The 26947-nt window shown below is 44.5% G+C and overlaps 1 protein-coding gene across 3 annotated transcripts in view; it reads left to right on the top strand.

The window, feature by feature from the left end:
• Nucleotides 1–26947, top strand: part of LOC109270976 (ATP-binding cassette sub-family C member 12) — a 180974-nt gene that overhangs the window by 43990 nt on the left and 110037 nt on the right. For 2 of the 3 annotated variants that reach the window (XM_053906072.1, XM_053906070.1), the window contains 12 exons: nt 2451–2554; nt 5034–5231; nt 7474–7700; nt 7821–7958; nt 9421–9607; nt 14095–14184; nt 17654–17843; nt 19224–19383; nt 22190–22268; nt 22941–23054; nt 25969–26133; nt 26261–26709. In XM_053906072.1, coding sequence (XP_053762047.1) covers nt 2451–2554; nt 5034–5231; nt 7474–7700; nt 7821–7958; nt 9421–9607; nt 14095–14184; nt 17654–17843; nt 19224–19383; nt 22190–22268; nt 22941–23054; nt 25969–26133; nt 26261–26353 — 1745 coding nt within the window. In that variant the 3' untranslated portion in view covers nt 26354–26709. Of the gene's footprint in view, nt 1–2450; nt 2555–5033; nt 5232–7473; nt 7701–7820; nt 7959–9420; nt 9608–14094; nt 14185–17653; nt 17844–19223; nt 19384–22189; nt 22269–22940; nt 23055–25968; nt 26134–26260 lie in introns of those variants that run through there. The other variant, XM_053906071.1, reaches the window with a different exon arrangement.

The raw sequence follows: 26947 nt of genomic DNA, 5'->3' as shown, positions 1-26947 counted from the left end.
GCAGAGGGAAGGCCCCAAGGCCTTATTGGGGTTTTTGTGGGAAGGAGTGGGTGTGACAGGGTGGGTATGCTGAGTAAGTTTAGGATTATAATGAATAATTGGGGGTGGGGGGGCTCTGGGCTATAGGACTGGTCCCTAGTTATTTGGAACCTGGGCCTGGGGTGATTTAGGGCAGGAATGTTGGTTTGGTGTGTGAGTTTGATGCAGGATGAGGTTGGGAGTGTGGCTGTGGGTTGGTTGATTTGTACATCCCAAGTGTGCTCACAGGGGGTCATTTGCTGTTTCTAGGAATTAGCCCTGGGAAGAGCAGTCTCCTCAAGATCAAGGCCCCAGCTGCCATAGCACCAAGAACAGAGAAAATAAGAAAATGTAGTTCATACAGTACTCTTTGAGTGTTTTTCAAACTTTATGTCCTGACCCACATTGGGTTCTGAAATCAGTTGAGTGGATTTTTTTTTTTTTTTTTTTTTTTTAAATTTTTTTTTAACGTTTATTTATTTTTGAGACAGAGAGAGACAGAGCATGAAGGGGGTAGGGTCAGAGAGAGAGGGAGACACAGAATCGGAAGCAGGCTCCAGGCTCTGAGCTGTCAGCACAGAGCCCGACGCGGGGCTCGAACTCACGGACCGTGAGATCATGACCTGAGCCGAAGTCGGACGCTTAACCGACCGAGCCACCCAGGCGCCCCCAGTTGAGTGGATTTTAAGCAGCACTGAAAGAAATCCGATAGAAGAGAATAGAAATTTTCTGCTTCCATTTCATACAGTGACATTGGTGAAGCCTTTATCCTGGTGTGCATTCAAAATACATTTCTGATGGTGGGTGGCAGGCAGCTAGAAGTTTCAAAGCTACTGCTTTATTAAAGGGTATACATTACCAAATTCATATAAATATAACTGTACAATTTTATAAACACAAAACCAAGTATATAATACTGTCCTTTTTAAGTAATTTAAGATATTTGTGAGAGTAACTGGGACTCCATGCCAACTTTTTACTTTTGATTGAATTTGGAACCTAACCCCATGTAAGGTGTATCTTCTTTCTACTTGTCTAAAGGAGGAAGAGGTAGGCTGTGCATAGATCACCATCCCTATTCCTTCTACCATGGGTAGCCCTGCAGGGCATAACATAGTGCCTATCCAGAGAGGGGAGCAGCAGATGCCTGTAAATGCATGAATGAATCCAGCAACCAATTGATCTGTATTTACAAAGTACTTATTATGGGCCAGGCACTGTGCCAAGCTCCAGAGGAGAGGGGGCATAAAGGCCTCCAAGGGCCAGTCATGGAATCTAGCTGGAGAATTATGACATCTGCATTACCCAGGTAGTAAGAAAGATCTCTGTGGCTAGGCACAGTCTCAGATGTCATCAAAGAAGGGGTGACCCTTGAGTGGAGCTTAAGGAAGGGTTGAATTCAAAAGAAGAAATATGGGCAAGGGGTTCCGTGGCTGGCTCATTCGGTGGAGCATGAGACTCTTGATCTCAGGGTTGTAAGGTCGAGCCCCATGTTGGGTGTAGAGATTACTTAAAAATTAAAACCTTAACAACACCCACAAATATGGGAACGGGGCACAGACTGAACAGGTGGGGAGAGTGCTGGGGGCAGGGACATCTACAGAAGGAAGGGATGCACCCTGGGTTTTCCCATCCTTGGCTTAAAAATTTTTTTTTTTTAACATTTATGTATTTTTAAGAGACAGAGCATGAGTGGGGGAGGAACAGAGAGGGAGAGGGGGAGACACAGAATCTGAAGCATCCTCCAGGCTCTGACGATCTGCACAGAGCTTGATGCAGGACTTGAACTCACAAACCCTGAGATCATGACCTCAGCTGAAGTTAGACGCTTAACCGACAGAGTCACCTGGGTGCCCCGCATCCTTGGCTTTTTTGAATCCAAGCTCTACCACTTGCCAGCTCTATGACCTTGGGCAAGTTTCTTCCCTTCTTGGATACTCAGTAAATGGGTGCATGAATTCCAAATTCAGAGATAATGTCTGTGTTTAGTACTATGCCTGGCACATAGTCCATAGTAGTACATACCACATAAAAGATAGCTGATGTCATTTTTAAGACTGAATCCTCAGGACCTGCATAAGGGAGACTACTCTAGAATATTGCTTTTGTGCCAGGCACTGGGTTAGGTGTTTGGCACACATTATCACATATCCTCTTCAGAGTGATCCCATGTGGCTAGTATGACTACCATCACAATTTCATAGGTAAAACAGTGGAATGACTTTTGGTACTTTGCTCAGGCTAACATAGCCTGTAAGTAGTAGAGTCAGGACTTGACTACTGGGCTTCCTAACCTTGGAAGTCCTCCAAGGTGTCCAAGGTGGATGGGGGTCAAGGAGATCCAAGGGATTGGAATGGCTGAGCAACTTTGTCAACCATTATCCTTCACCTTTTTATGGCACCTGTGTGTTACCCCTTTCCTGTCTTTCCAGGTTACATGGCCTCTGCCATTGTTGTCTTTCTCATGATGGGGATTGTCTTCTTCACAGTCTTCAACTTCTGGTGGCTGAGCTATTGGTTGCAGCAGGGCTCAGGGGTAAGTGTCATGGTGGGAGTGGGGTGTGTTTCTGTGGGCTGATATGGAGTGGGGCACCACTCCTTGGGCCCCATGAGGGTCAGAGCATGGGTTAGGGAACCCCATGGCAAGCCTGAAGCCTGCCATTTCCAAGTTGACAAATGAAAAAGCTCTAGAGAGGACCTCTGAGAGCCAGACATGGGGCTTCCCTCCCAGCTCTGACCCCCAGTGTTCATAGAATGAGTGGTCACCAGTGCAGTCTCGTCAGGACAAAACCAAGAGGTTTATGTCCCCAGACAGGTCCTCAAGAATGCTTTACATTCCATGTAGTGATCTTTCCTTTGGTAGCCCTTTTGTCTTCTCATTCTGCTTTATTTAAAATGTGCCTCTGGACTCCTTGTTGGGGGCTGGGAGGACACATCACAGTTAAACACAGCTGATGTTAGTGAAAGCAGGGAAAACACATTTTACTCAGTCACTACTGATGGCAGGGGAAAGAGCTGAAAGTCATATGATTTGTGCACAGGTGATTTGGGTGTTTTAAAGGGAGAATGAATGTGGGGACTGAATAGAGGCAGAGGAGTGAAATTTATCCAGGGTTGGTGAGTGTGAATGTGATGAGGTCAGCTGTGTCCATTAGCTGGCAGTTATCAAAGTTAGGACTAATCTTCCACAGGGACTGGGAGACAGAGGCCCTATCCTTCATGGTGATTACATTTTAAAGACATGGTTTCCAGGTCCTTGGGAGAGATGCTCTGAGTTGTAAGAGCTATGTATTCACAGCTGTAAGCACTTTTTAGTGAGGGCTCCGAGAAAGGGAGGTCAGGGGCATGCTGTCAGGTGTGGGCTAGAACAAATGGTAACTTTTCCTGGTGGTGGTTGAGATTCCGCAGGCAGGCATTTTGATGGGGGGCGGGGGCTGGGGTCCTCCTAGGGACATGCTTTAAGCTGCTAGAAGCCATGCTGAAGTTTGGTCAAGTCTCTTAGCACAGGGGTTTGGTTGGAATTATTTTGTGTTGAGAGACCTGCAGTTCTCAGCCATTATGTGCCTGCTTAATTCATTCATCTTCCCAACCACATTCGGAGGTGGGTTCTGTCTCCATTTTATAGAGGATAGTGTGAAAAAGAACCTTCCCTGGGATGTGAAGTCCCCTGCTGGTACTTGAACTTGGTTCTCTAATTCCAAGCCATGTTTACCCAAAGGAGTACTTGGTTAACTTTTTAAAAATATTCTTTTTGAAATGTTTATTTTTGAGAAGGAGATTTATTTATATTTGAGTGGGAGCAGTAGAGGGGCAGAGAGAGAGGTGGGGGGCAGAGGATCAGAAGTAGGCTCTGCGTTGACAGGCTGACAGCAGTGAGCCAATGTGGGGCTAGAACTCATGAGCCAGGAGATCATGACCTGAGCTGAAATCAAGAGTCTGCTGCTCAACCGACTGAGCCACCCAGGCGCCCCAATATAGCACAAATTCCTAATCACCATAGAGTGAATTTATCAAGCCTTTTCTACCCTGGCAGCCTTGCGGGTGCCTGATTCAGATGATCTGCCTCCCCAAAGAAAGAAAACTCACTATTTTGCTCTATTCCCACACAATGCTTCTGATGTCTATTGTGCAGTTTTTTTCTGAAAGCAACCAACTCTCTAATGCTCTGGACAACATCTGTGTGTCCTACAATTCAAGTCAGTCTGACACCACCTGGAGTTAGTGCAGACTCCCCAGGTTAAGCACTCAGTCCCACAAGTTTGTCCCTACTTCAGATGCCAATCACGAGTCTAGACCTCCTATAGTTCTGGCAGACCAGGTGTCAACTGGGGGTTCTCATGACCTCCTTTTTGGATTTGATCATCTGCTAGAATGGCTGACAGAACTCAGGGAATACTTTACCAGTTTATTATAAGGGACATAATAAAGGATAGAGATGATTGGCCAGATGAAGCAGTACATAGGGTGAGATCTAGAAAGGCACCAGGTACAGGAGCTTCTGTTCCTGTGGAGTAGGGGTGCACAACCCTCATGTCATGTGAATGTATTCACCAACCCAGAAGCTCTCTAGACCCTGTACTTTAGGGATTTTTATGGTGGCTTCATCTTATAGGCATGATCAATTATTAATTCAACCTCCAGCTCCTCTCCCCAGCCAGACAGAGGGTGGGGTGGGGTGGGGTTGAAAGTTCTAAACTTCTAGTAATGGCTTGGTCTTTCTGGTGACCAGTTCTCCATCCTGACGCTATCTAGCCCCCTCCTCACACCAGACATCTCACTGACTACGAAAAGACACACTAGCTACAAAAAGCAATTAGAGATTGCTCCAGAGACTCCAAGGGTCTTAGAAGATTTTATGTCAGGAATCAGAGTCAACGTCCAAATATTAGAACAAAGGATGCTCCCAGCACCCCTATCACTTAGGGAATTACAGGGATTTTAGGAGCTCTGTGCCAGGAACTGGGCACAAGACCAACTATATGTCTTATCAAACCACACTCTGTTCTCTCTTGAAGACCAATAGCAGCCAAGAGAGCAATGGAACAACAGCAGACCCAGGTGACATACTGGACAACCCTCAGCTGCCAATTTACCAACTGGTGTATGGCCTCAGTGTGCTGTTGCTAATCTGCATGGGCCTCTGCTTCTCGAAGGCCTTCACCAAACTCACGAGGAAAGCATCCACCGCCCTGCACAGCAAACTCCTTAGCAAGGTATGGGCTTGGGTATTGGCTGCTGTTGCAGGCTGAGCCCTAGCCTTTCCTGCTTTTCTTTCTTTTTTTAATTACTAGACTTCATTTTTTGGAGCAGCTTTTGGTTTAAGAAAAATTAAGTGGAAAGTACAGAGTTCTCATATGCTCCTTACTAATCTCCCAGTTTCTTCTGTTATTAACATCTTGCATTAGAGCGGGATGTTTGTTACAATTGATGAGCTACTATCAATACATTATCATCATCATGGTCATCATCATCAGTCCATGGTTTATCTAAAGTCTTCTTTATTCTGTACATTCTATGGACTTGGACAAATATATACTGACATATATCTGCCATGAAGTATCATACAGAACAGTTTCATGCTGTAAAAATCTTCTGTGCTGTACCACTCATCCCTCCTTTCCCCTCAAATCCTAACAACCACTGATCTTTTTTACTGTCTCCATAGTTTTTCCCTTTGCAGAATATAGTTGCAAGTGCACGCTGGGCCACTGGGTGGGTGGGAGCAAGCCACAGAATGAGCTGGGTGCCTGGAAACTATCCTGCTGTCAGCAGTGTGATTCTAAAAGCTTAGTGTCCCTTGCTGGAGGGCCGGGCACACCAACGTGGGCCTCTGTTGGCTGAATACTGTCACATATAGTGTTGCTTATAATTGTCCCAAGTTCCTTTTCAAGTGGTACTATTATCCTTATTTTACATACAAGAAGTCTGATATCCTTGTGTGTCCTGATGAGAATGTATTATGGTTAAAATACCAAACTGCCTCTTGGAAATATCATTGCTCTCCCCCTCACCAGATGTTACTATGTGCAGGTTCTATGGTGGGCATTGGGCTTACAGTGGTGAATGAACAATTCAGGTATGGTTCAGACCATCATGGCCTTATAGTCTACTGAGGGAGACTGATGAGAAAATAGGCTTGTTGTAACATAGTATGTAAAATTACCTACTGGATGGGAGCCCATGGAATCATAAGAACCTAACCTCAGCATGTAGGTGATGGAGGGAAGGATGGAGTCCAAGCAGCCTTCTTGGAGGAAGGGACCTCTCTGCTGTGACCTGAAGGGTGAGTCACATTCAGCCAGCTTAAATTAGGGGTTGAAGAGAAGCAGAGCATTTCTGGGAAATTTTATGATGCAAATAATTATTATTTATTAATAGTCAAAATGCACTTTCCTTCTCCCTCCCTCCTCCTTTTATTCCTTCCTTAACTTTTGGCCTTAATAGATAGGATTAACTTCTATTTATGTTTTGTTCTTGTGTTACAGCTTGAGAAATACATGGGGAAATGAAGTGGTCAGTTGGTCAGTTGCTCAGTGCCACAAACCTTTAAGAAATGCCTTCTGTAAAGAGTGTGGCTGTGCTGGGGCAGGGTGGTTGGGGAGCCTTGGGAGGTCTGGTCATGGTTTTGCCATTAACTACTTGGGTGACCTTGAGCAAATTGCTGAGCAACCTTCCCTTCTCTGGGCTTCAGTTTTCTCATCCATAAAATGAGGACATGAACTAGATGCTTTTGCTAGAGCCCTTCCAGTACGAAATGTTCTTTGATCTCCAAAGGCCCTCATGTCCACTGCTTTTAGAGACCAAGTTAGGACACCATCTTCAAGAAAGGGCAGTCACGCTTAAATTCTACCCAAGACACCAAGTCATGTGCAATCGCAGTAGTATTGCTGCTACTAATCTCCGGTAATCCTGATGAAAATGGTCCCATTTGTAGAAAATAATAAGTGCTGGTATTAATGGAATTCTAATTAGGATGCAGGAACTGTTCTGAGACTTTCAGTGTGTTACTTCTTCCTCCCTCTCCCCCCCTCCTCCCTTCCTTCAATCCTATCCTTCCTTTCATAACAGGTTTATTAATATATAATTCATGTAATCATAAAGCTCACCCTTTTAAGCTGCATATCTCAGAGGTTTTTAGTCTATTTGCAGACTTGTGCAATCTTCACCATAACTCAGTAAAGTGTTGTTATCATCCCCATTTTACAAATGAGGACATTGAGACTCAGAGGGGTTAAGTAACTTGCCCAAAGTCACACAGCAGTAGGTGGAGGAGTTTGCTAACACTGGAACCCAGGAAGATTGACTATGGAGCTTATGCTTTTAGCCATTGCTCTAAACTGCCTCCCTTGCACACCCTTTAGGCTGTATCCTGCATCTCTTCAGGGCTGAGTGTAACTGACATCTTCATCAAGTTCCAGAACTATCTCTTGATCTGGGTTGTTTTTGTCACTACAGGTTTTCTGCTGCCCCATGAGCTTCTTTGACACAACCCCAACAGGCCGACTCCTGAACTGCTTTGCAGGGGACTTGGATCAGCTGGACCAGTTATTGCCCATTGTTGCTGAAGAATTCTTAGTCCTGTTTTTGATGGTGGTCGCCATCTTGTTGGTTGTCAGTGTGCTGTCTCCATATATCCTGCTGATGGGAATCATATTAGTTACTGTTTGCCTTATTTATTATATGTAAGTGGGTTCTTTGTGCTTGTGAGCTGGGTCTGTGACTTGGGATACCAGGCTGGTATGTAGAACTGGTTGGTCCCTGAGGAGGACTGCCCAGGTCACTCACTCTCATTCTTGATGCAGGAAGTTTAAGATGGCCATCAACGTGTTCAAGAGACTGGAGAACTATAGCCGTTCCCCTCTGCTCTCCCATATCCTCACTGCTCTGCAGGGCCTGAGCTCCATCCATGTCTATGGAAAAACTGAAGACTTCATCAGCAAGTGAGTCCTGTGCTGTCATCTGAGGATGATGGGGCAGTGGGGACTGTGGGAAGCAGGAAGGTGGCGAACAGAGGATCTGGAAATAGTGTTCTCTTCACATTATTTTATTCATTTATTTCTGAGCTTCCAGGACCTCATCTATAAGATGATGCATATAGGAATAAGAAATATAAGTGATGCAGGAAATATTTGTAAACCTTAAAGACCTGTAGATATTGCATACACATATTAATATAATTAATAGTAAGAAGTGTTGCTGGGTCAGCACTTCTTGCATTGTTCTTTTTCTTTGACTTCCAAACAGGTATCTAATTTTAATTAAATACACGAAGCAATAGCTTTCTAAATAACAGAATTTCCTTCACTATTCATAACTATAGGTTTGTATTCTAAATGCTTGTTGATACAAACAAAAACACCCCATGATTGATGTTGAGCCTTAATTGTATCATATGAACTTACCCATTTGTAAAGATCAATCACACATGATCTGCCTTGAACTATAAGAGGCTCACGGTCTGGTGGAAGACAGGAGACACATACACACATTTTTGTAATAATACAGGGTTAAAAATGACTAATAACATAGGAGAAAAGCAGATAAAAGGCCATAAGTGTTCAGGGGGAACTTTAAAAAAAGGGGGAATGTCTGGGTGGTTCAGTTGGTTAAGCTTCTGACTCTTGATCTCAATTCAGGTCATGATCTCATGTCTGTGGGACTGAGCCCCACGTCAGTCTCTGCACTGACAGTGTGGAGCCTGCTTGGGATTCTCTCTCTCCCTCTCTCTCTCTGCCTCTCTCTCTCAAAATAAATAAATAAACTTAGGAAAAAAAAAAGAGTTCAAGGGGGAAAGAGGTGGCATTGAGCCATCTGAAATGGGTTTGAAGCCTGGTAAGATTTGAGTGTGGGAGACAGTGTATATCTGGTTAATTGGAATAATGGATGAACCATGGAACCAAGTCTCTCAGTGGGACTAGAGAGCACTCAAGGACTGTGCAGGTGCTGGGATTGAGGGCATCTTCTAATGATGCATTCATTCACCTACTGGGTGCTCAGAGCCACAGGGAAGATGGCAGTGAATAAGACAGACACAGCCCCTTCTCCAAGGTGGATAGATACTTGGAAGGATAGATACTTGGAAGGATAGATACTTCCCCTCACTCATGAGTAGATCCTGACATTTATTCACTCTTATTGGCCTGGGTAGGGAACTTCCCCTAACTGATGATCAAGGCCTAGGGAAGAGCCTGGGCTAATAAGTCAGTCAGAGCTTACTCCTAGATCTGGGGTCAGGTCAACTCCATGACCAAGAAAGGGGCAGGGAGAAGGCCCCCAAAGATAATTCAGGTTCCTTGGGTGGAGTGGGGAGCCGGATGCTGGAGGAAGCAACCAGTGTCCACTCCCAGGAAACTCTGGGTTAGACAAACACATGTTGTTTTCAGGTTGTCCTTTCTTTCTCAGGTTTAAGAGGCTGAGTGATATACAGAATAACTACATGCTGATGTTCCTGTCTTCCTCGAGATGGATAGCACTGAGGCTGGAGATCATGACCAACCTGCTGACCTTGACTGTGGCCTTGTTTGTGGCTTTTGGCATTTCCTCTGCCCCATATTCCTATAAAGCTATGGCTATCAGCCTCATCCTGCAGGTGAGGGAGGGACTCTCAGACAGTGGGGTTTTGGCTTGTGGCCTGTGGACAGACTTAGGGGTTCATGGGACTTTGATAACACCTTGGGTTTTGGCCATTTGTGGCTTTATGAGTTGTGTGCTTGGCCTTCTGAATCGTCTGCTTTCCTGTTTTCCTGTCACCTCTGAACTGGGAAGTCTATATTTAAAGCTATTTAATAGAATCTTAGAGTATTGGGATTGAATGGAGCCCGCAGGCAGTCCAGTCCAACCCTCTTATTGTGCAGATGGGGACATTGAAGCCCAGAAAGGGAAATATTTGTCTGAATGTATAGAGCACTAGAAGTAGAGCCAGAATGGGGCACCTGGATGGCTCAGGGAGTTGAACATCTGACTTTGGCTCAGTTCATGATCTCATGGTTCCTGTGTTCAAGCCCTGCGTCGGGCTCTGTGCTGACAGCTCAAAGCCTGGAGCCTGCTTCAGATTCTGTGTCTCCCTCTCTCTCTTTCTGCCCCTCCCCTGCTTGTGTTCTGTCTCTGTCTCTCTGTCTCTCTGTTTCTCTTTCTCTCTCTCAAAAATAAATAAACATTAAAAAATAAAGAAGTAGAGCCAGGGTAAGAACCAAGACCTGTTATTTGCTGTCTGGTATGTTTTCACTTTACTGTCATTTGTTGAGTCAGCTATCAGGCTTCCTTGAGTTATCTAAGGAGTCATCCAGTCCCTCCCCTGAAACAGATCTTCTCAGACTTTAAAGTGCACAGGACTTGAAGCAGAACACTTTGTCCCAGCCTTGCAGGAATGTTCGGCCTGGGCACTGGTACAACTGACAGGAGGACCATGCTCTAGAGCACAGCCTTGGGTTTTCAGAGTCAGGTCCTGGGTGGGTGGGGTCTCGGAATCTAATTTTAAAAGCAGATTCTCTAAGGGATTCTGATGTAGCATCCTGCAAAGCTCCTGGCCTGAGTTCCTCCACGTCCACTACACTGGGGCATGAGAGGGTCTAGCTGGCCAAGTTCATGTCTGCAGGGTCAGTCCAGTGGAAGGGCTAGCCACAAGGGCTGTGAGGCCAGAGGCTGGCTTTGCAGCCGCCTGGGGGAACACTGGTTACACAGTTCCAGCTCCCTGAGGGGGTGCTCATTAACTGCCTTCTCTATGGTCATGTGGCTTTCTTTCTAACTGGCTTTGGGTCTCATGTGTCCCAATGGTGAGGCATCTTTTGAGTATGCCAAGGGGCTCCATCTTGCTCCTTGTTGAGCCCCTGCAGCAGGTATATATTTGCATAAATATGCAGTCCTGTACATGCACAGCCATGCCTGTGTGTGTGGAGCCTTCTGCAGGCACCCAGGCCATGCAGGTGGCTGTGCTGTGCTCACACTTGCAGACAGCTTACCAGTGCAACAACATGGAATGTACTGGACACTTGCACTGAGCTAGCACTTTGCTAGGTGCTTGTTGTACTTTCTTGCATTGAATTCTTACTACATTCCACGAGCTATAGCAAAATGGTTAAGATTGTGTGCTTTGGAATGTGGGTTCAAGCCAGGCTCTGCCCATTATTAGCTGTGTGACTTTGGGGAAGCCTCTTACCCTCCTTGTACCTGGGGTTCTTCATTTTGTAAAAAGGAGATAATACAAGTTCCAAAATTACAGATTTGTGAGACATGTATAAACATGAGGATTAATGCATGTTGAACACCTAGAACAGTGCTTGGCCCAGAATAAATGCTCAGTAAATGTTAGCTGTTATTGTTCCTCACTTACAGGTAGGAAGTCAGAACTTCAGAGTTCTGTAACTTGCCCTGGTTCCCACAGCTGGTGAGAGATAGGTTTGTCCCTAGTGGGTCACACTCCTCTCCTCTCTGTCTTCCTCTCTCTGACAAACATACATATGCGCATGTGCACACACACACACACACACACACACACACACACATGCATGTGCCAGTGCAGAGTTGCCCCCAAACCTTCCAAAACTTGGGGAGAGGTACCACACTGGTGTCAAAGGGGATCTGGAGTCACCAAGGCCAGATATCCCTCCTGGTTCCTATATGACATGGGCCAGGGGGGCAAAGCTTGGGGCAATGTTATCGTGTGCTGGCCCAGGCAAGAGGGGCAGGGTCTCATCTCTCCCAGGGTGCACTGTGCACATGAGGCACCTCTCAAAGGTCTCCCCAGCTTGTTCCATCACAGGAAACTAGTTAGGAGTTCTGCTGGAGGCCTGACTGCTTCAAAATGGCCCTGGATTTATTTTTTCTTCTCCATGTCTGCTGTCCTGTTCAAGTGTCTCATCTCTATCCTAGGTAGCAACCTCGAAGCCTCCTCTCCTCCCCTTGAAGCCCCTCCTGTCTACCTCCTACATCTCACCGGAGTGACCTTTAGTTACAGTTTTCCTGATGTCACTGTCTTGTTTAGAGCCCTCAGAGATTCCCCGTCTCCTTATGCTAACCCTAAGCTATGGGCCGTGCCCTCAGGCCCCTCAAATCTGGCCCTGTGACCCCAGCATACATCTTTCCTCTGGCCACACTGGTGCCTTGCTGACATCTGCATGCACTCTCGATGAAATTATGTTCAAGCTTTGGGTAGCAGGAATCGCACACCATGTTGCTTTGCAACCTTAAGAACTGTAAATAATTGAGATGCTCCTGGCCTCCAGCCAGCAAATGCTAGAACCAGTTCAAAATGGCCTTGGCAGTTTGGAGGCTTATTATGTGATGTATCCAGAAGGCTGGGGTAAGCTCTTCTTTGTTAATTTAGTGACCTAGCATGAATCCATGAGCATTCTATCTTTTTGCCCTGGCATCCACATCCTGGCTTCATCCTCAGGATTGTCTATTCAAGGTCACAAAATGGCTGCTGCAGCCCCAAGCAACATATCCTCACCAAATAACCACCAAAAGTTAGAAAGGAGAGAACTTTTTTCATGTGCTCTGTTTTAAGAACAAGGAGCAGCTTCCCAGAATACTCCCATCTGACTCTTCCTCATGCTTCATTGGCCAGAATTGTAGCATGGCTCACACCTTAAACCTATCAATGACAAGAGGAATGGAGTTAACCAAGTCTCCCTGGAGCACCAGGGTGCCAGATGCCTGAGCATAATGGAGGTTGTGCTAGCAAGAAAGAAAAAAGCGACCGGCTACTACCAAGGCAACCAGCCATGTCTGATACACTGACTGGAGGAAAGGCAGTCTCCTTGGGCTCCTTTCCAACTGTCAGTGTCATTTCATTATGGCATCCACCTTCTCTGACTTCTAAAGGGCTTTCCTTCCCCTTCCCATACTCTTTGTTCCAGTCATAGCCGAATGGCATGCAAGGCCTTGAATATATCCTGCTACTTACTATTTTCAGGGCTTTGTCCCCTCTCTATGGAGTGCCCTTCTCCACCCATTTTTAACCTGCTAAATCCCACCTCTCCTTAAAATGAAACTCCTGTGCCAACTGCTGCAGGAAGACTTCCCTGTGGCCCTTGTCTGGGGGGACCTTGTCTGGGGGGTCCTTAATGGCTCTCCATAGTGCCTCCCAGGGTGAAGTACATCCCCTTGTGCTGGCATTCTCTGTTGACCTATCTGTCTCCCCACCTGACTGGGAGCTCCTTGAGGGCAAGGCCTGGGTCTGTTGCAGTTTAGGGCACAGATCCTGGCTTGGCACATGGCATAGAGCCCTCAAGGAGTGTGCTGAATGAATTCATAGTGAACTTATTGTCCAGAACTTTCTTCATGGCCTGTTAGCCCACATCTTGGACCAGGGGGATGGGGAGTATGAAGATTGGGTTCCCCATCTCAGCTCTACCTCCAGGTTCCAGGTGATTCTGTGTATGTTATTTCCCCTTTTGGGCCTCAGTTGTCCTCATCTCTGGTGCCTCCAATTCCTGAGCATCCCTGAGACTCCTTAAAGGCAAGGCCAGAAACAAGGACTTGGGTGTAGGCAGATTATTTGAGATGTGCTCCTAAGAAACATGACTGAGGGAGCAGGAGAGAGAGAGGCAGGGAAGGAGAAACTCTGTTATGGGCAAGTGTCATTGAGATTGCTGTTTCTGGGTCACCACCTCTCAACTCTACTGGCACCTTCTGAGAAGCATATAGGATGCTCCCTGGATTGTCCCCCAGAGACTGAGGGACAGGAGCCTTCATTTACTGGCTCCTTTCCCCATTAGTTGAGGGTTTGCCCACAGCACTTTCACTCCCCTGTGTTTTGGGGCTGCAACTGTGCATGGACAGAAGGGGCTCCTGTGGTGTGAGTGAACGTTTTGAGCAGAAAGCAGAAATACACACAAAGGGTACTTGAGGTGGGATAGTGTCAGTGGTGTCTTGCCCAGAACTGCATGCCATCACGCAGCTAACCTCAGAAGTGGGCTTGGGGGGCACCAAAGGTATCTGCTCCACTCTTGTAAGGAAATTGTCTTAGTTTGAGAAGTCACTCAGGAGGGGTGGTGATGAGTGTTTTTTAGGGGCATTGAAATCCTAAGCACAACCCTGTCAGTCTCTTGATCTGATGCTTCTCCTTCACTCCAGCTGGCATCCAACTTCCAGGCCACTGCCCGGGTTGGTTCAGAGACAGAGGCGTACTTCACTTCCGCAGAGAGGATGCTGCAGTACATGAAGGTGGGATGCAGGTCTGGGTTCGGTGTGGGGAGCTCAGGAAGTTTTCACACCCATGTCTGGGGCTCAGCTTCCATGGCCTCTGCAAGCTCCAGCACCCCAGGGGTCCTAAGATTTTTTCAAGAGGCAATTGCAGCGCCTCCCCATCTTCCCTGGACCTGTGGATGTCATTTCTTAGAAACCCTTCCATACTCTATGGCCCATTTTCATCACATCCCCCACAGCTTTCCTGGATGTAGAGAGAATAATCTGCCCTTTTTAGAAATGAGAGTTTTGCCCAAGTATAAAAACAATAATAATGTCAATAATAGTAGGTATTATTAATATTATTGCTTCTATTTGTGTTAGAGTAGTTAAGAACACAGGTTTTAGAAGTTCTAGCATCAGCAATCAGACAACAAAAGGAAATAAAAGGCATCCAAATTGGCAAAGATGAAGTCAAGCTTTCGCTTTTTGCAGATGACATGATATTATAAATGGAAAATCCGATAGACTCCACCAAAAGTCTGCTAGAACTGATACATGAATTCAGCAAAGTTGCAGGATACAAAATCAATGTACAGAAATCAGTTGCATTCTTATACACTAACAATGAAGCAACAGAAAGACAAATAAAGAAACTGATCCCATTCACAATTGCACCAAGAAGCATAAAATACCTAGGGATAAATCTAACCAAAGATGTAAAAGATCTGTATGCTGAAAACTATAGAAAGCTTATGAAGGTAATTGAAGAAGATATAAAGAAATGGAAAGACATTCCCTGCTCATGGATTGGACGAATAAATATTGTCAAAATGTCAATACTACCCAAAGCTATCTACCCATTCAATGCAATCCCAATCAAAATTGCACCAGCATTCTTCTCGAAACTAGAACAAGCAGTCTTAAAATTCATATGGAACCACAAAAGGCCCGAATAGCCAAAGTAATTTTGAAGAAGAAGACCAAAGCAGGAGGCATCACAATCCCAGACTTTAGCCTCTACTACAAAGCTGTCATCATCAAGACAGCATGGTATTGGCACAAAAACAGACACATAGACCAATGGAATAGAATAGAAACCCCAGAACTAGACCCGCAAACGTATGGCCAACTCATCTTTGACAAAGCAGGAAAGAACATCCAATGGAAAAAAGACAGTCTCTTTAACAAATGGTGCTGGGAGAACTGGACAACAACATGCAGAAGATTGAAACTAGACCACTTTCTCACACTATTCACAAAAATAAACTCAAAATGGATAAAGGACCTGAATGTGAGACAGGAAACCATCAAAACCCTAGAGGAGAAAGCAGGAAAAGACCTCTCTGACCTCAGCCGTAGCAATCTCTTACTCGACACATCCCCAAAGGCAAGGGAATTAAAAGCAAAAATGAATTACTGGGACCTTATGAAGATAAAAAGCTTCTGCACAGCAAAGGAAACCACCAACAAAACTAAAAGGCAACCAACGGAATGGGAAAAGATATTTGCAAATGACATATCGGACAAAGGGCTAGTATCCAAAATCTATAAAGAGCTCACCAAACTCCACACCCAAAAAACAAATAACCCAGTGAAGAAATGGGCAGAAAACATGAATAGACACTTCTCTAAAGAAGACATCCGGATGGCCAACAGGCACATGATAAGATGCTCAACGTCGCTCCTCATCAGGGAAATACAAATCAAAACCACACTCAGATATCACCTCACGCCAGTCAGAGTGGCCAAAATGAACAAATCAGGAAACTATAGATGCTGGAGAGGATGTGGAGAAACGGGAACCCTCTTGCACTGTTGGTGGGAATGCAAATTGGTGCAGCCGCTCTGGAAAGCAGTGTGGAGGTTCCTCAGAAAATTAAAAATAGACCTACTCTATGACCCAGCAATAGCACTGCTAGGAATTTACCCAAGGGATGCAGGAGTACTGATGCATAGGGGCACTTGTACCCCAATGTTTATAGCAGCACTCTCAACAATAGCCAAATTATGGAAAGAGCCTAAATGTCCATCAACTGATGAATGGATAAAGACAGTGTGGTTTATATACACAATGGAGTACTACATGGCAATGAGAAAGAATGAAATATGGCCCTTTGTAGCAATGTGGATGGAACTGGAGAGTGTGATGCTAAGTGAAATAAGCCATACAGAGAAAGACAGATACCATATGTTTTCACTCTTATGTGGATCCTGAGAAACTTAACAGAAACCCATGGAGGAGGGGAAGGAAAAAAAAAAAAAAGAGGTTAGAGTGGGAGAGAACCAAAGCACAAGAGACTGTTAAAAACTGAGAACAAACTGAGGGTTGATGGGGGGTGGGAGGGAGGGTAGGGTGGGTGATGGGTATTGAGGAGGACACCTTTTAGGATGAGCACTGGGTGTTGTATGGAAACCAATTTGACAATAAATTTCATATATTGAAAAAAAATAATAAAACCTAAAATGTTACATAAAAAAAAAAAAGAACACAGGTTTTAGAGCCAGATCACCTGGGTTCAAGTCCAAGCTTTGCCACTTGAGTCAGCCGTGTAAACTGGGACAGGTCACTGTATCTACTTCATTGGGTTATTACAAAGATTAAATAACACAATATGTAAAGCACTTAGTACAGTGCCTGGCTCACAGTAAAGGCTCAATATTTTTATATATAGATTATCTCATGGAACCACAAAACACTTTTATAAGGTTGATTGAATTATCATCCCCCTGGAAGAGGAAACTGAGGCTTGGCCAGGCTCAGCATCTTGCTTAAGATTGCACAGCCGGGGACTGGCAGAGCCTTTAAAACCAGTTTTCCAGCCCCTGTTAATAGGAGCATAATTTGTGAATCATAGAACTTTGATTTAACATGAAGAGATGCTATTGTACATAGCACCTGTGGTGAAGGGCTGTGAATTGTGGATTGTGCTTCTTTTCCATCATTCAGGCCTCAGGACATACCCAGCTGTGCTTGATTCAGTTATGAGCTTGAAGTCAGGCAGTCCTGGTCTGAGTTCATAAGCTCTATGATCTTAAATAAGTCATTTAACCCATTTGAGCCTCTATTTCCTTGTGTGTGAAATGCATTTAAAATTACCTACCTCATTGATAAGGATAGAGGGAGCATAAGTCTGCACAAGGCCGCTGTGCTATAAAACATGCCCCAAAGGGGTCAGTTAGCTCTGCTGCCTTTATTGTCACTGTTCTGGATTCTATTTCTTTAGAGCCTCACATAATAAATTAGAAGAAGTTCTCTATGTTAATAACAGGGGGGCTAGCCAAATAGTCTCTCACTCTTTGGGGATAAAATTATGTGCACATCAGGTAAGTGGAGCAGGATGTTCCTCTTGGGGTGCTCCTGCAATTACACAGCTGGTGGCTTGAGCCCAGTGTGAGACAGGCTGGGGTGGGTTACACACCCAACAGCTGGAAGCCAGTGGGTCAGCAGGAGATAGGCAGAGATTAATGATAACTATTTATTTCTTTTTCTTTCTTCAAAAATGAGATGTGTGTCCCTGAGGCTCCTTTGCACATAGAAGGCATGAGCTGTCCCCCTGGGTGGCCACAGCATGGAGAAATCACATTCCAGGATTATCAGATGAAATACAGAGACAACACACCCATTATCCTTAATGGCATCAACCTGACAATTCATGGCCAAGAAGTGGTGGGCATCGTGGGAAGGACAGGCTCTGGTGAGTGGCATGTCCTGGGGCACCCCCTGTCCTCAACTTTGACCTGTGGGTGTTGGACCTATTTCCAGGCATGTGTTTACTCAGTGACCCCACAGATGTTTATTGGGCCCTCACTTTATACTGTGCACTAGTAAACAGAACCCAAGGTCCTGCTATCATGGAAAAAGTCCTGCTTTTCCACTGGAAAAGATAGGTGTTAAGTCATCAAATTAGGAAATAAATAAGGTAATTACAGATTGTGACGAATGTCATGGAGGAAGTAAAAGGGTGCCATTAACAGAGTAATGGGGCTGAGCTCTGGCGAGCTACAGTGGCCTGGGCTCTGAGGCCAGCATTTGAGCTGAGCCAGGAAGGATGGATAGGGTGCAGGGGAGGAGTGTTTCAAGCAAGGGGCATTACAGGGCTCTGCTAGGGTGAAGAGCAGGTCCAGGAGTGAAGTCTGGGTCCTGCTTCTCCTTCCTTCTTACCATTCCTAGACCTCTCTTATCAGCCTCCTTCTTTGTCCTCTCCGTTATGACTTCTTTCCCTCCCTTCCTCTCTTATTACTTTTGGGAGGTCTGGTCTAAGTGTAGCTCCCTCCTTTTTTACATTGTTCAAAGACGATCCTCAGACTTGATTCTTGCCCCACTCTTGTGTGCCTAGGAGCTGCTTCCTCCAGGTAGACCTCTAGGAAGACAAGAACCTTCATGGGTCTCCACTTCCTCAGGCCCCCTGCAGGCCTTGCACTCCTGCTAGGTGAAGAGTTTCTACCTGTGTTCTTTAGTGTGTCCTTCCCTTTCTACTTCTTGCCTGCAATTGGCCTGAGAGGGCTACAGTCTGACGTAGAGAAGCTACTATGGGTCTAGGATGTGATGAAGAAAGGTGAGGAGGGCAGAATGTTGAACTGGAGAGCACTGTTCTCTCTCAAGGAAGCAGCCGCACTCAGCTCCTGCTGCTTGTTATGTGGGAGGATGTGGGACTAGTGTTGCCAGTTCTAGGATTCAAGAAAAGCATGCTATTTGAAATTTTGTATATAGGAAAAAAAAAAAGAAATTTTGTACATAGGATCTTTGGATTTTTTAAATGCTGGCAAAAATTTAGAAAATAACAGTAGCACTGTGTGTGTGAAATATATGTGAAACAGAAATATATGAATGGCCGGATATACCCAGGGGCTCCAGTTGTGCCCTCTGATCTAGGCTGTAAGAAATCTGCTCATGGTTTGGGGCACTAGTTGGAGCAGAGACTCCACTCCTCTTCTGCTCTCTCAGGGCTCAGGATGACAAAGGATGGACCATGGAGGGAAGCAGGTCAGGTGTGAACTCCAGGTGTGGCCTGTGCTGCTTCTAGTGCAGATCAGGAAACTGCCTTTAGTACCCCTGCATATTTCTTGCCCAACAGGGAAGTCCTCCTTGGGAGTGGCTCTCTTCCGCCTGGTGGAGCCTGCAGCAGGCCGGATTCTCATAGATGGTGTGGACATCAGCAGTATTGCCCTGGAGGACCTGCGGTCCAGGTTCTCAGTTATCCCTCAAGATCCTGTCCTGCTTTCAGGAACCATCAGGTAAAGCAGAGGATGGGGTCCTGGGAGGGGTGGCAGGACCAGGATGCCAGGGCTGGGCTGTCTTTGGTTAGCTGGTGCCCAGTGCTCCAGTTTTGGGGCCTCTGATCTCTTGGCAAGCTGGGCCACTCACTGGGACTCACTGAAATGTCCCTGAAGATTGAATGAAGCCCTGATATACACAAGAGCACTTTGTAAACTATAATGTGGTAAACAAAAGAAAGGCATAATTTTTAGTTTTTTAAAACCTGATGGTATTGGTCAGATTTTAGTTCACCCTTAAGCATTTGCATTTTGGCTGCCACTTTATTCTTTTATGTCTAGATGTGGTTTATTCTCTTCTCTCCTCCCACTGGATAAAGCTGAAGGAGGCATTTAGGCTAGATGTTAGGGAACATTTCTTCACAGGATGCACATTCCAGGCAGAGGAGAAGTGAACAAGAATCCAGGCAGTTCAGTCAGCAAAGCAGATGGAACTGGATCTTTCAGCCTCTTCACCTTTCTATTTCCTCAGATGTCGACTCTGGGACTAAACTTTATCCAGATTCATACTCCTACTTAACAGTGCACATTAAAGCTATGTTGGAACATTAAGGCATGGAGATTGAGGAAGTCTAATGCATTAAAAATGAAGCTAGATTCCTCATGTTTTAGGGATGTTTAAGGGGCATTATCGGAGGCAAGAGGATAAACTGACCCCTAGAGCTCCGTTCAATCATTTATTCATTTACTCATTATTACTTCCTCCCTTACTTCCCCTGCTTGCTTTCTTCCTCCCTTCTGCCTCCTTCCTTCTCTCCCTCCCTTTCATTTCTTCCTTCTCTCCCTCCCTCCCCTTCCTTCCTCTGTCCCCTTCCTTCCTTCCTTCCTTCCTTCCTTCCTTCCTTCCTTCCTCCCTCCCATTCCTTTCTTTCTTCCCTCTCATTCCTTTCCTCCCTCCCTTTCCTGCTTCCTTCCTTCCTCTCTCCCTCTCTCCCCCCTCCCTTCTTTCATTCATTTAATTTACCTTTTCTGAGGCTTTCCTAGGTCCAGACATTGTACTAAGGCCTGAGGACACTTGGATGAATGATCACTGCCTGTACTCCTCCTGAGAAGTTCAGAATGTAGTCATGGGGTGGGTGGGTGGGTATAGAGACATAAGAACCAACAGATTATAATACAAGGGGATATTTACCAGATCAGAGATATGAACAAAGTGTGAAAGGAGCCCAGAAGTAGGTCAAATAGCCATACTTGGGTGAATCCAGAAAGGCTCCATAGAGGAAAAGATATTTGAGCAGAGCCTTGAAGGATAAGTAGGAGCTTGTCTGGAAGAAAAAGGGGAGAAAGACTTTTTAGGAAGAGTGCATAGTATGTGCACAAACAGGGGACTTTAAAATGGTTGTGTTAGGGGAATGAGGTAATATTTAGTGATAGATCTCTGTGTTAAGCTAGAACCAAGGACAAATGCCTTGGTATAGGCGTAATAAAAATATGAATTAACATTTTTTGAGCATTTATATGTGCTAGCCCATGCTTTAATGTTCTGTCTCATTTAACTGTCACCCCAACCCTATGAGGTAGGCACTACTGTTACCTTACTTTATAGGGGAAGACACTGAACTTAGACAGGAAAAGTGACTTGTTTCAGGAAACACACAAGTAAATGGTAAAGATGAGGTATAACTCCAGGTAGTCTCATGCCTTAGCCAGTGCTATTCCCCCCTTGCAGCAGGGAGAAGTGTGAACTAGAATAGAGGAGACCTGGGTTCTCTATCCATTGCAGTTTCATCTATCTCTGAGTGTCTCTGATTCTAGCCTATCTCTCAGACTGACTTGTGGTGTGACCTTGAACAAGCATTTAACACTGATAAGCCATAATTTCCCCATCAACCAAAGGGGTATACCCATCCCTTGAGGGGAAAGGGTGTCAATGAGTCTGTCTATGAAAATGTTTTGGAGACTATCAAATATCATGCAGATAAGACATTCTACCTCCTGCTTTAATACAATCTAGCCCTACACATAAAATGTGTGTGTCTGCCAAAACTGGGGACAGATAAAGCAGAGATTAAGAATAGGTTTTAATCAGAGGTGCCTGGCTGGCTCAGTTGGTAAGCATCTGACTTCAGCTCATGTCATGATCTTGCAGTTTGAGAGTTTATGAGTTTGAACCCTGCATCAGGCTGACAGTTCAGAGCCTGGAGCCTGCTTCAGATTCTCTCTCTGTCTCTCTCTCTCTCCCTCTCTCTACCCCTCACCTACTTGTGCTCTCTCTCTCTCTCAAAAATAAATAAAACATTAAAAAATATTTTGGAGAAAAAGAATAGGTTTTAATCAGGACTGAGTGGTTGCATAACGCAGGAGAATTAATAATGTTGCCTATGCCAAATGAAAGTGAGAACCTTAATGGGTATAAAGTCCAGATAGATCCCAACCTGATGTTGCTTGGATGATCGATTAGGATTTTTTTCACTGCAAACGACAGAAAAATCAACCCCACCACAGTGAGATACCACTTCACTCCTACTGGGATGGCTATAATGAAAAAAGAAAAAGGAACATAATGAGTGTTGGCAAGGATGTTGAGAAACTGGAACTCACGTTCACTGCTGGTGGGAATATAAAATGGTATAGCCTCTGTGGAAAACAATTTGACATTTCCTCAAAAGTTAAAAATAAAATTACCATATGATCCAGCAATTCTTCTTCTAGGTAGATACTTAAAAGAGGTAAAAGTGGGACTTGAGCAAATATTTGTATATCAGTGTTATACAGACTGTTCAATGGTTGCATGTGGTTATGGAACACTTCTCTTCTTATATGGCAGATTCAACCTAGACCCCTTTGACTGCTACACAGATGAGCAGATCTGGGATGTCTTGGAGAAGACATTCCTGAGCATGACAGTAAGTAGCTCCAAGACCCGATTTTTAGTTTTAGCCTGCCTCTTCAACAGCGGTGCCTGTTGGTCCTTTGGGGCTCATCTCGCATGATATTCCAGATGCTGCCATTTTGGGGCATAGATAAAATAATCTCATGGAGATGAGATGATTTTGGATTCCTAAATAAAGTCTGATGGCACTCAGACACTAACAGTGAACCAGGCATGTTCTAGGCTCAGGGGACACAGCAAAGGGAAGGTAGGTAAGGTGTTTGCCCTCCTGGTGCTTACATTCAATGGGAGATAAATGCAACAAATAAATGGACACATGAGATACTTTCAGGTAGTAACAATAGTTACTTCAGTCAGGGAGCAGCTCTTTTATGTGGAATGGCCAAGCTAGGCCCCTTTAAAGATGGGGCATTTGACCTGAGATCAAATGTTGAGGGGGCAGTAGGGTGCAGATCTTCAAGAGAACATTCCAGCACAGGAACTAGCATATACAAAGATCCTGAGATGGGAGTGAGAGAAGCACAGATAAGGAAGAGAAATATCAGTGATTGGAGTATAGAGAGATGAGGAGTGTTACAAAGTGTGATAGGGGAGGTCTGATGGGGTCAAGTTAGGTCTCACCCCACAGTGGCCTGCATGCCCACATGCCTATGTAGTCTATATCTCATTTTCCCTGATATTACAGATCTCAAAGTTACCCCAAGGACTGCAAGCAGAAGTTGTGGAAAGTGGCAGAAACTTCTCTGTGGGGGAGAGGCAGCTGCTCTGCATTGCAAGAGCACTCCTTCGCAACTCCAAGGTGAGACCACAGATGGCGCCCAGTTTGGGTAACCACACTGGCTATTTCTCCCTCCATCTCCACGGGACAGTGGATGCTATGCTATACATTTTCCCACAAATACACAACAGGCTTCTTCATGTCACCGATTGCTAATCTGCCCATATCTTGAGTGTGGGGGGCACTCACGCTGGGCTCTCTCAAAACTCTGATACCCTGCAGCTAAGCTGAATGATCCACCACTGGAACTAAATCATGATGCATTTCCCTTAAAAAAGTTAAAGTTGAGAAGCTTATTAATTTAACAGTTTTCTATCATATATTCTTTTTAAAACTGGCGTATAAGACATTCCCTTGTCTTTTTTTTTTTTTTTTTTTTTTTTGAGAGAGAGAGAGGGCACAAGTAAGCAAGGGGCAGAGAGAGAGAGAGAGAGAGAGAGAGAGAGAGAGAGAGAGAGAGAGAGAGAAGTGGGGCCCACACTCACCTAAAGTGGGGCTTGAGCTCACTTGATGCAGACTTGAACTCATGAACCGTGAGATCATGACCTGAGTCAAAGATGCTTAACCAACAGAGCCACCCAGACGCCCTCCCTTGTCTTTATTAGAGCTGGAAATCAGATGATAGCTGTTCCAGAGTTAATTAATTAATTAAAGTTTCAGATGTAGAATTTAGTGATTCGTCACTTACATACAACACCCAGTTCTCACCACAAGTGACAAGTGCCCTCCTTAATACCCATCACCCATTTAACCCATCCTCTTACCAACCTCCCCTCCAGCAACCCTCAAGTTTGCTCTCTATAGTTGAGATTCTATTTTCTGGTTTGCCTCTCTTTCTTTTTTTCTCCCTATGTTCACCTGTTTGTTTCTTAAATTCCACATATGAATGAAATTATATGGTATTTGTCTTTTTCTGATTGATTTATTTCACTTCGCATAATACTCTGTAGCTCCATCCATATCACTATAAATGCAAGATTTCATTCTTTTTGATGACTAATATTTATGTAAATATAAATATATATAAATATATAATATAATAATATATATATATATATATATATATATATATATATATATATATGCCAAATCTTTTTTTATCCATTCATTGGTTGATGGATATCTGAGCTCTTTCCATAGTTTGGCTATTGTTGATAGCACTGCTATAAACATTGGGGTACATGTGCCCCTTCAAATCAGCACTTCTGTATCCTTTGGATAAATACCTAGTAGTGCAAATGCTGGATCATAAGGTAGTTCTATTTTTAACTTTTTGAGGAACCTACCTGTGCTAGTCAGGAGCAAATTTTCTCAAATTATGTCACACACAGGTACTCATATGTACACATATATCCAAAGGATACAAAAATATAGATTTGAAAGCGTAAATGTATCCCATGTTTATAGCAGCTTTATCAACACTAGCCACACTATGAAAAGAGCCCAGACATCCATCAACTGATGAATGGATAAAGATTTGATATATATATATATATATATATATATATATATATATATATATATATACATACATACACACACACATTGGAGTATTACTCAGCAATCGAAAAGAATGAAATCTTGCTATTTATAATGATGTAGATGGAGCTAGAGTGTATTACGCTAAGCGAAGTAAGTCAGTCAGAGAAATACAAATACCACATGACCTCACTCATGTGGAATTTAAGAAACAAAACAGATGAACACATGGGAAGGGGAGGGGTAAAGAGAGAGGGAAACAAACAATAAGAGACTCTTAATGATGGAGAACAAACTGAGGGCTGATGGAGGGATGTGGATGGGGGATGGGCTAGATGGGGCATAAGGTATTAAGGAGGGCACTTGTGATGAGCATTGAGTGTTGTATGTAAGTGATGAATCACTAAATTCTACTCCTGAAATCAATATTGCACTGTATGTTAACTAACTAGAACTTAAATAACAATTAAGAAGAAAAGCAGGCAGAGCTCAGTGGGGTTGGAAGCTTGGGGGAAGGTTTCACAGGAAGAACTATTCCCCTCTTTCTAGCAGAGATGAAAGACAGAATTTGCAATATGCATGTAGCAATTTCTTAACCACTTAGTTTCTAATTTTATGGTTACTAGGCTACTGGTGCCAAAGTTGCTTTCTCTATATTGTTTCCCAAATTTGAGTCATCACTTTATGACTTTTGTCATATCTACATACAGTCTCTCCTTTGACTTATCTGCGATGCTCCCCCCCCCCCCATTTTTTTTTTAAACAGCCTTATTCTAGGGGCTCCTGGGTGGCTCAATCAGTTGTGTCCCAACTCTTGATTTAAACTCAGGTCATGATCTGAGGGTTGTGAGATCAAGCCCTGTGTCCAGCTCTGTGATGAGTGGGAGCCTGCTTAGGATTCTCTCTTTCTGTCTCTCTCTCTGCCTCTCTTGCCCACTTGCATGTGCTCTCTCTCTAAAAAAAATAATAAAACCAAAAAAGCCTCATTCTATACAGTAACAGTTGTTAAATCATATTTCTGTGCTAGTTATATTTTTCTAATGCATATGGTTAATAAAATAAAATAAAAATGTTACAGTAAAGAGAATGTTTATCCATATACTAGCCACACCTTCTCATGTGCCATCCAAGGATGTGCATATGGCTCACATTGGGAAATGCTGGTCTGTGTTAATTCAGGCAAATAGGAAGGCAGTTCATAAAACAAGAAGTTGTGACTGGGACATTTTCATTTTCAAGAACTTAATTCTCTGGTTACAAAAAAAAAAGCTCTTGGTCAAGACCTAACATTCTCTTCAACATAATGGACAATTAGAGCTCAGAGTAGGTTTTAAACTCAATCCAAATCTCTCCATCTTTCAGCTAAGGGACTCAGTGGATTAGTGGTAGACCCAAGTCTAGATCCAGGGCTCAGGGCCAGAGGAAGCTGCCTTCACCCCTGTTTTGTGTCTACCAGATCATCCTTATTGATGAAGCCACAGCCTCCATTGATGTGGAAACCGATACCCTGATCCAGCACACAATCCGGGAAGCCTTCCAGGGCTGCACAGTGCTGGTCATTGCACACCGCATCACCACTGTGCTCAATTGTGACCGCATCCTGGTCATGAGCAATGGGAAGGTGAGACTTGAGTCCCTGGGGCAGTGGGAGGATGGGTGCTCAGGCTAGCACCCCAAGGAGGCCTTTGGATCCTTCAAGGCTGAGCTCAGTGGTGTCCCTCCCCTCTCCTCCTTTCTCACTCTCCCAGGTTGTAGAGTTTGACAGGCCTGAGGTCCTGCAGCAGAAGCCTGGGTCTGTGTTTGCTTCCCTGTTGGCAACAGCCAATTCTTCACTGAGCTAAAGGGGACCGGTGACTGCGTGGAGGCTGATGGCACAGCCAAGTGCAGCTGTGAGGCCTGCTGTCTATGACCTTCTTGTGTAGAGATGGCTACTTCTCTTGAAAGCAGGGCTGAAACATGCTCAGGGGTGCTGGTAATGGGACAGAAAAGAAGATTGAGGGGAGCAAAACCTGGAATAGGCCACTCTGTGGCTCCCCAGACCTGAGAACCCCCATACACCATTTGAGACCATGTGGACAAATCATCATGTGCCTCTTTTTAACTGATATGTTGAGTAATTTCATAGTAATGTGAAACTTTATTATGGTTTCTGGATCTGTGTGAAAAGTATTGCAAATGCTGTATTGATTTTGTAAAAAAAAAAAAAGAAAAAAAAAAAGAAAAAGTTACATTGTCTATTCTGCTTTTTTGTTAAGCTAGTACTCCATTCAGCTGCAGGGAAGAGAGATTCCCTCAAACTGACTTCTGGAAAAGGGACTTCATTGGTTAATGTAATGGAAAGGTCCAGAGAAAGTTCTAGGTTGGGAGCCAGTACCTAAAAGACATCTGCCCTGTGAACTCTGCCTCTTCTTCTCTCAGCGATACTCTCCTTTTAT

The sequence above is a fragment of the Panthera pardus genome, unplaced genomic scaffold (genome assembly GCF_024362965.1).
Source record: "Panthera pardus isolate Hobbes unplaced genomic scaffold, ASM2436296v1 HiC_scaffold_18, whole genome shotgun sequence".
NCBI lineage: Eukaryota > Metazoa > Chordata > Mammalia > Carnivora > Felidae > Panthera > Panthera pardus.
Note: the sequence above shows the minus strand (reverse complement) of the source record. Positions and strands in the feature narration are given on the sequence as shown.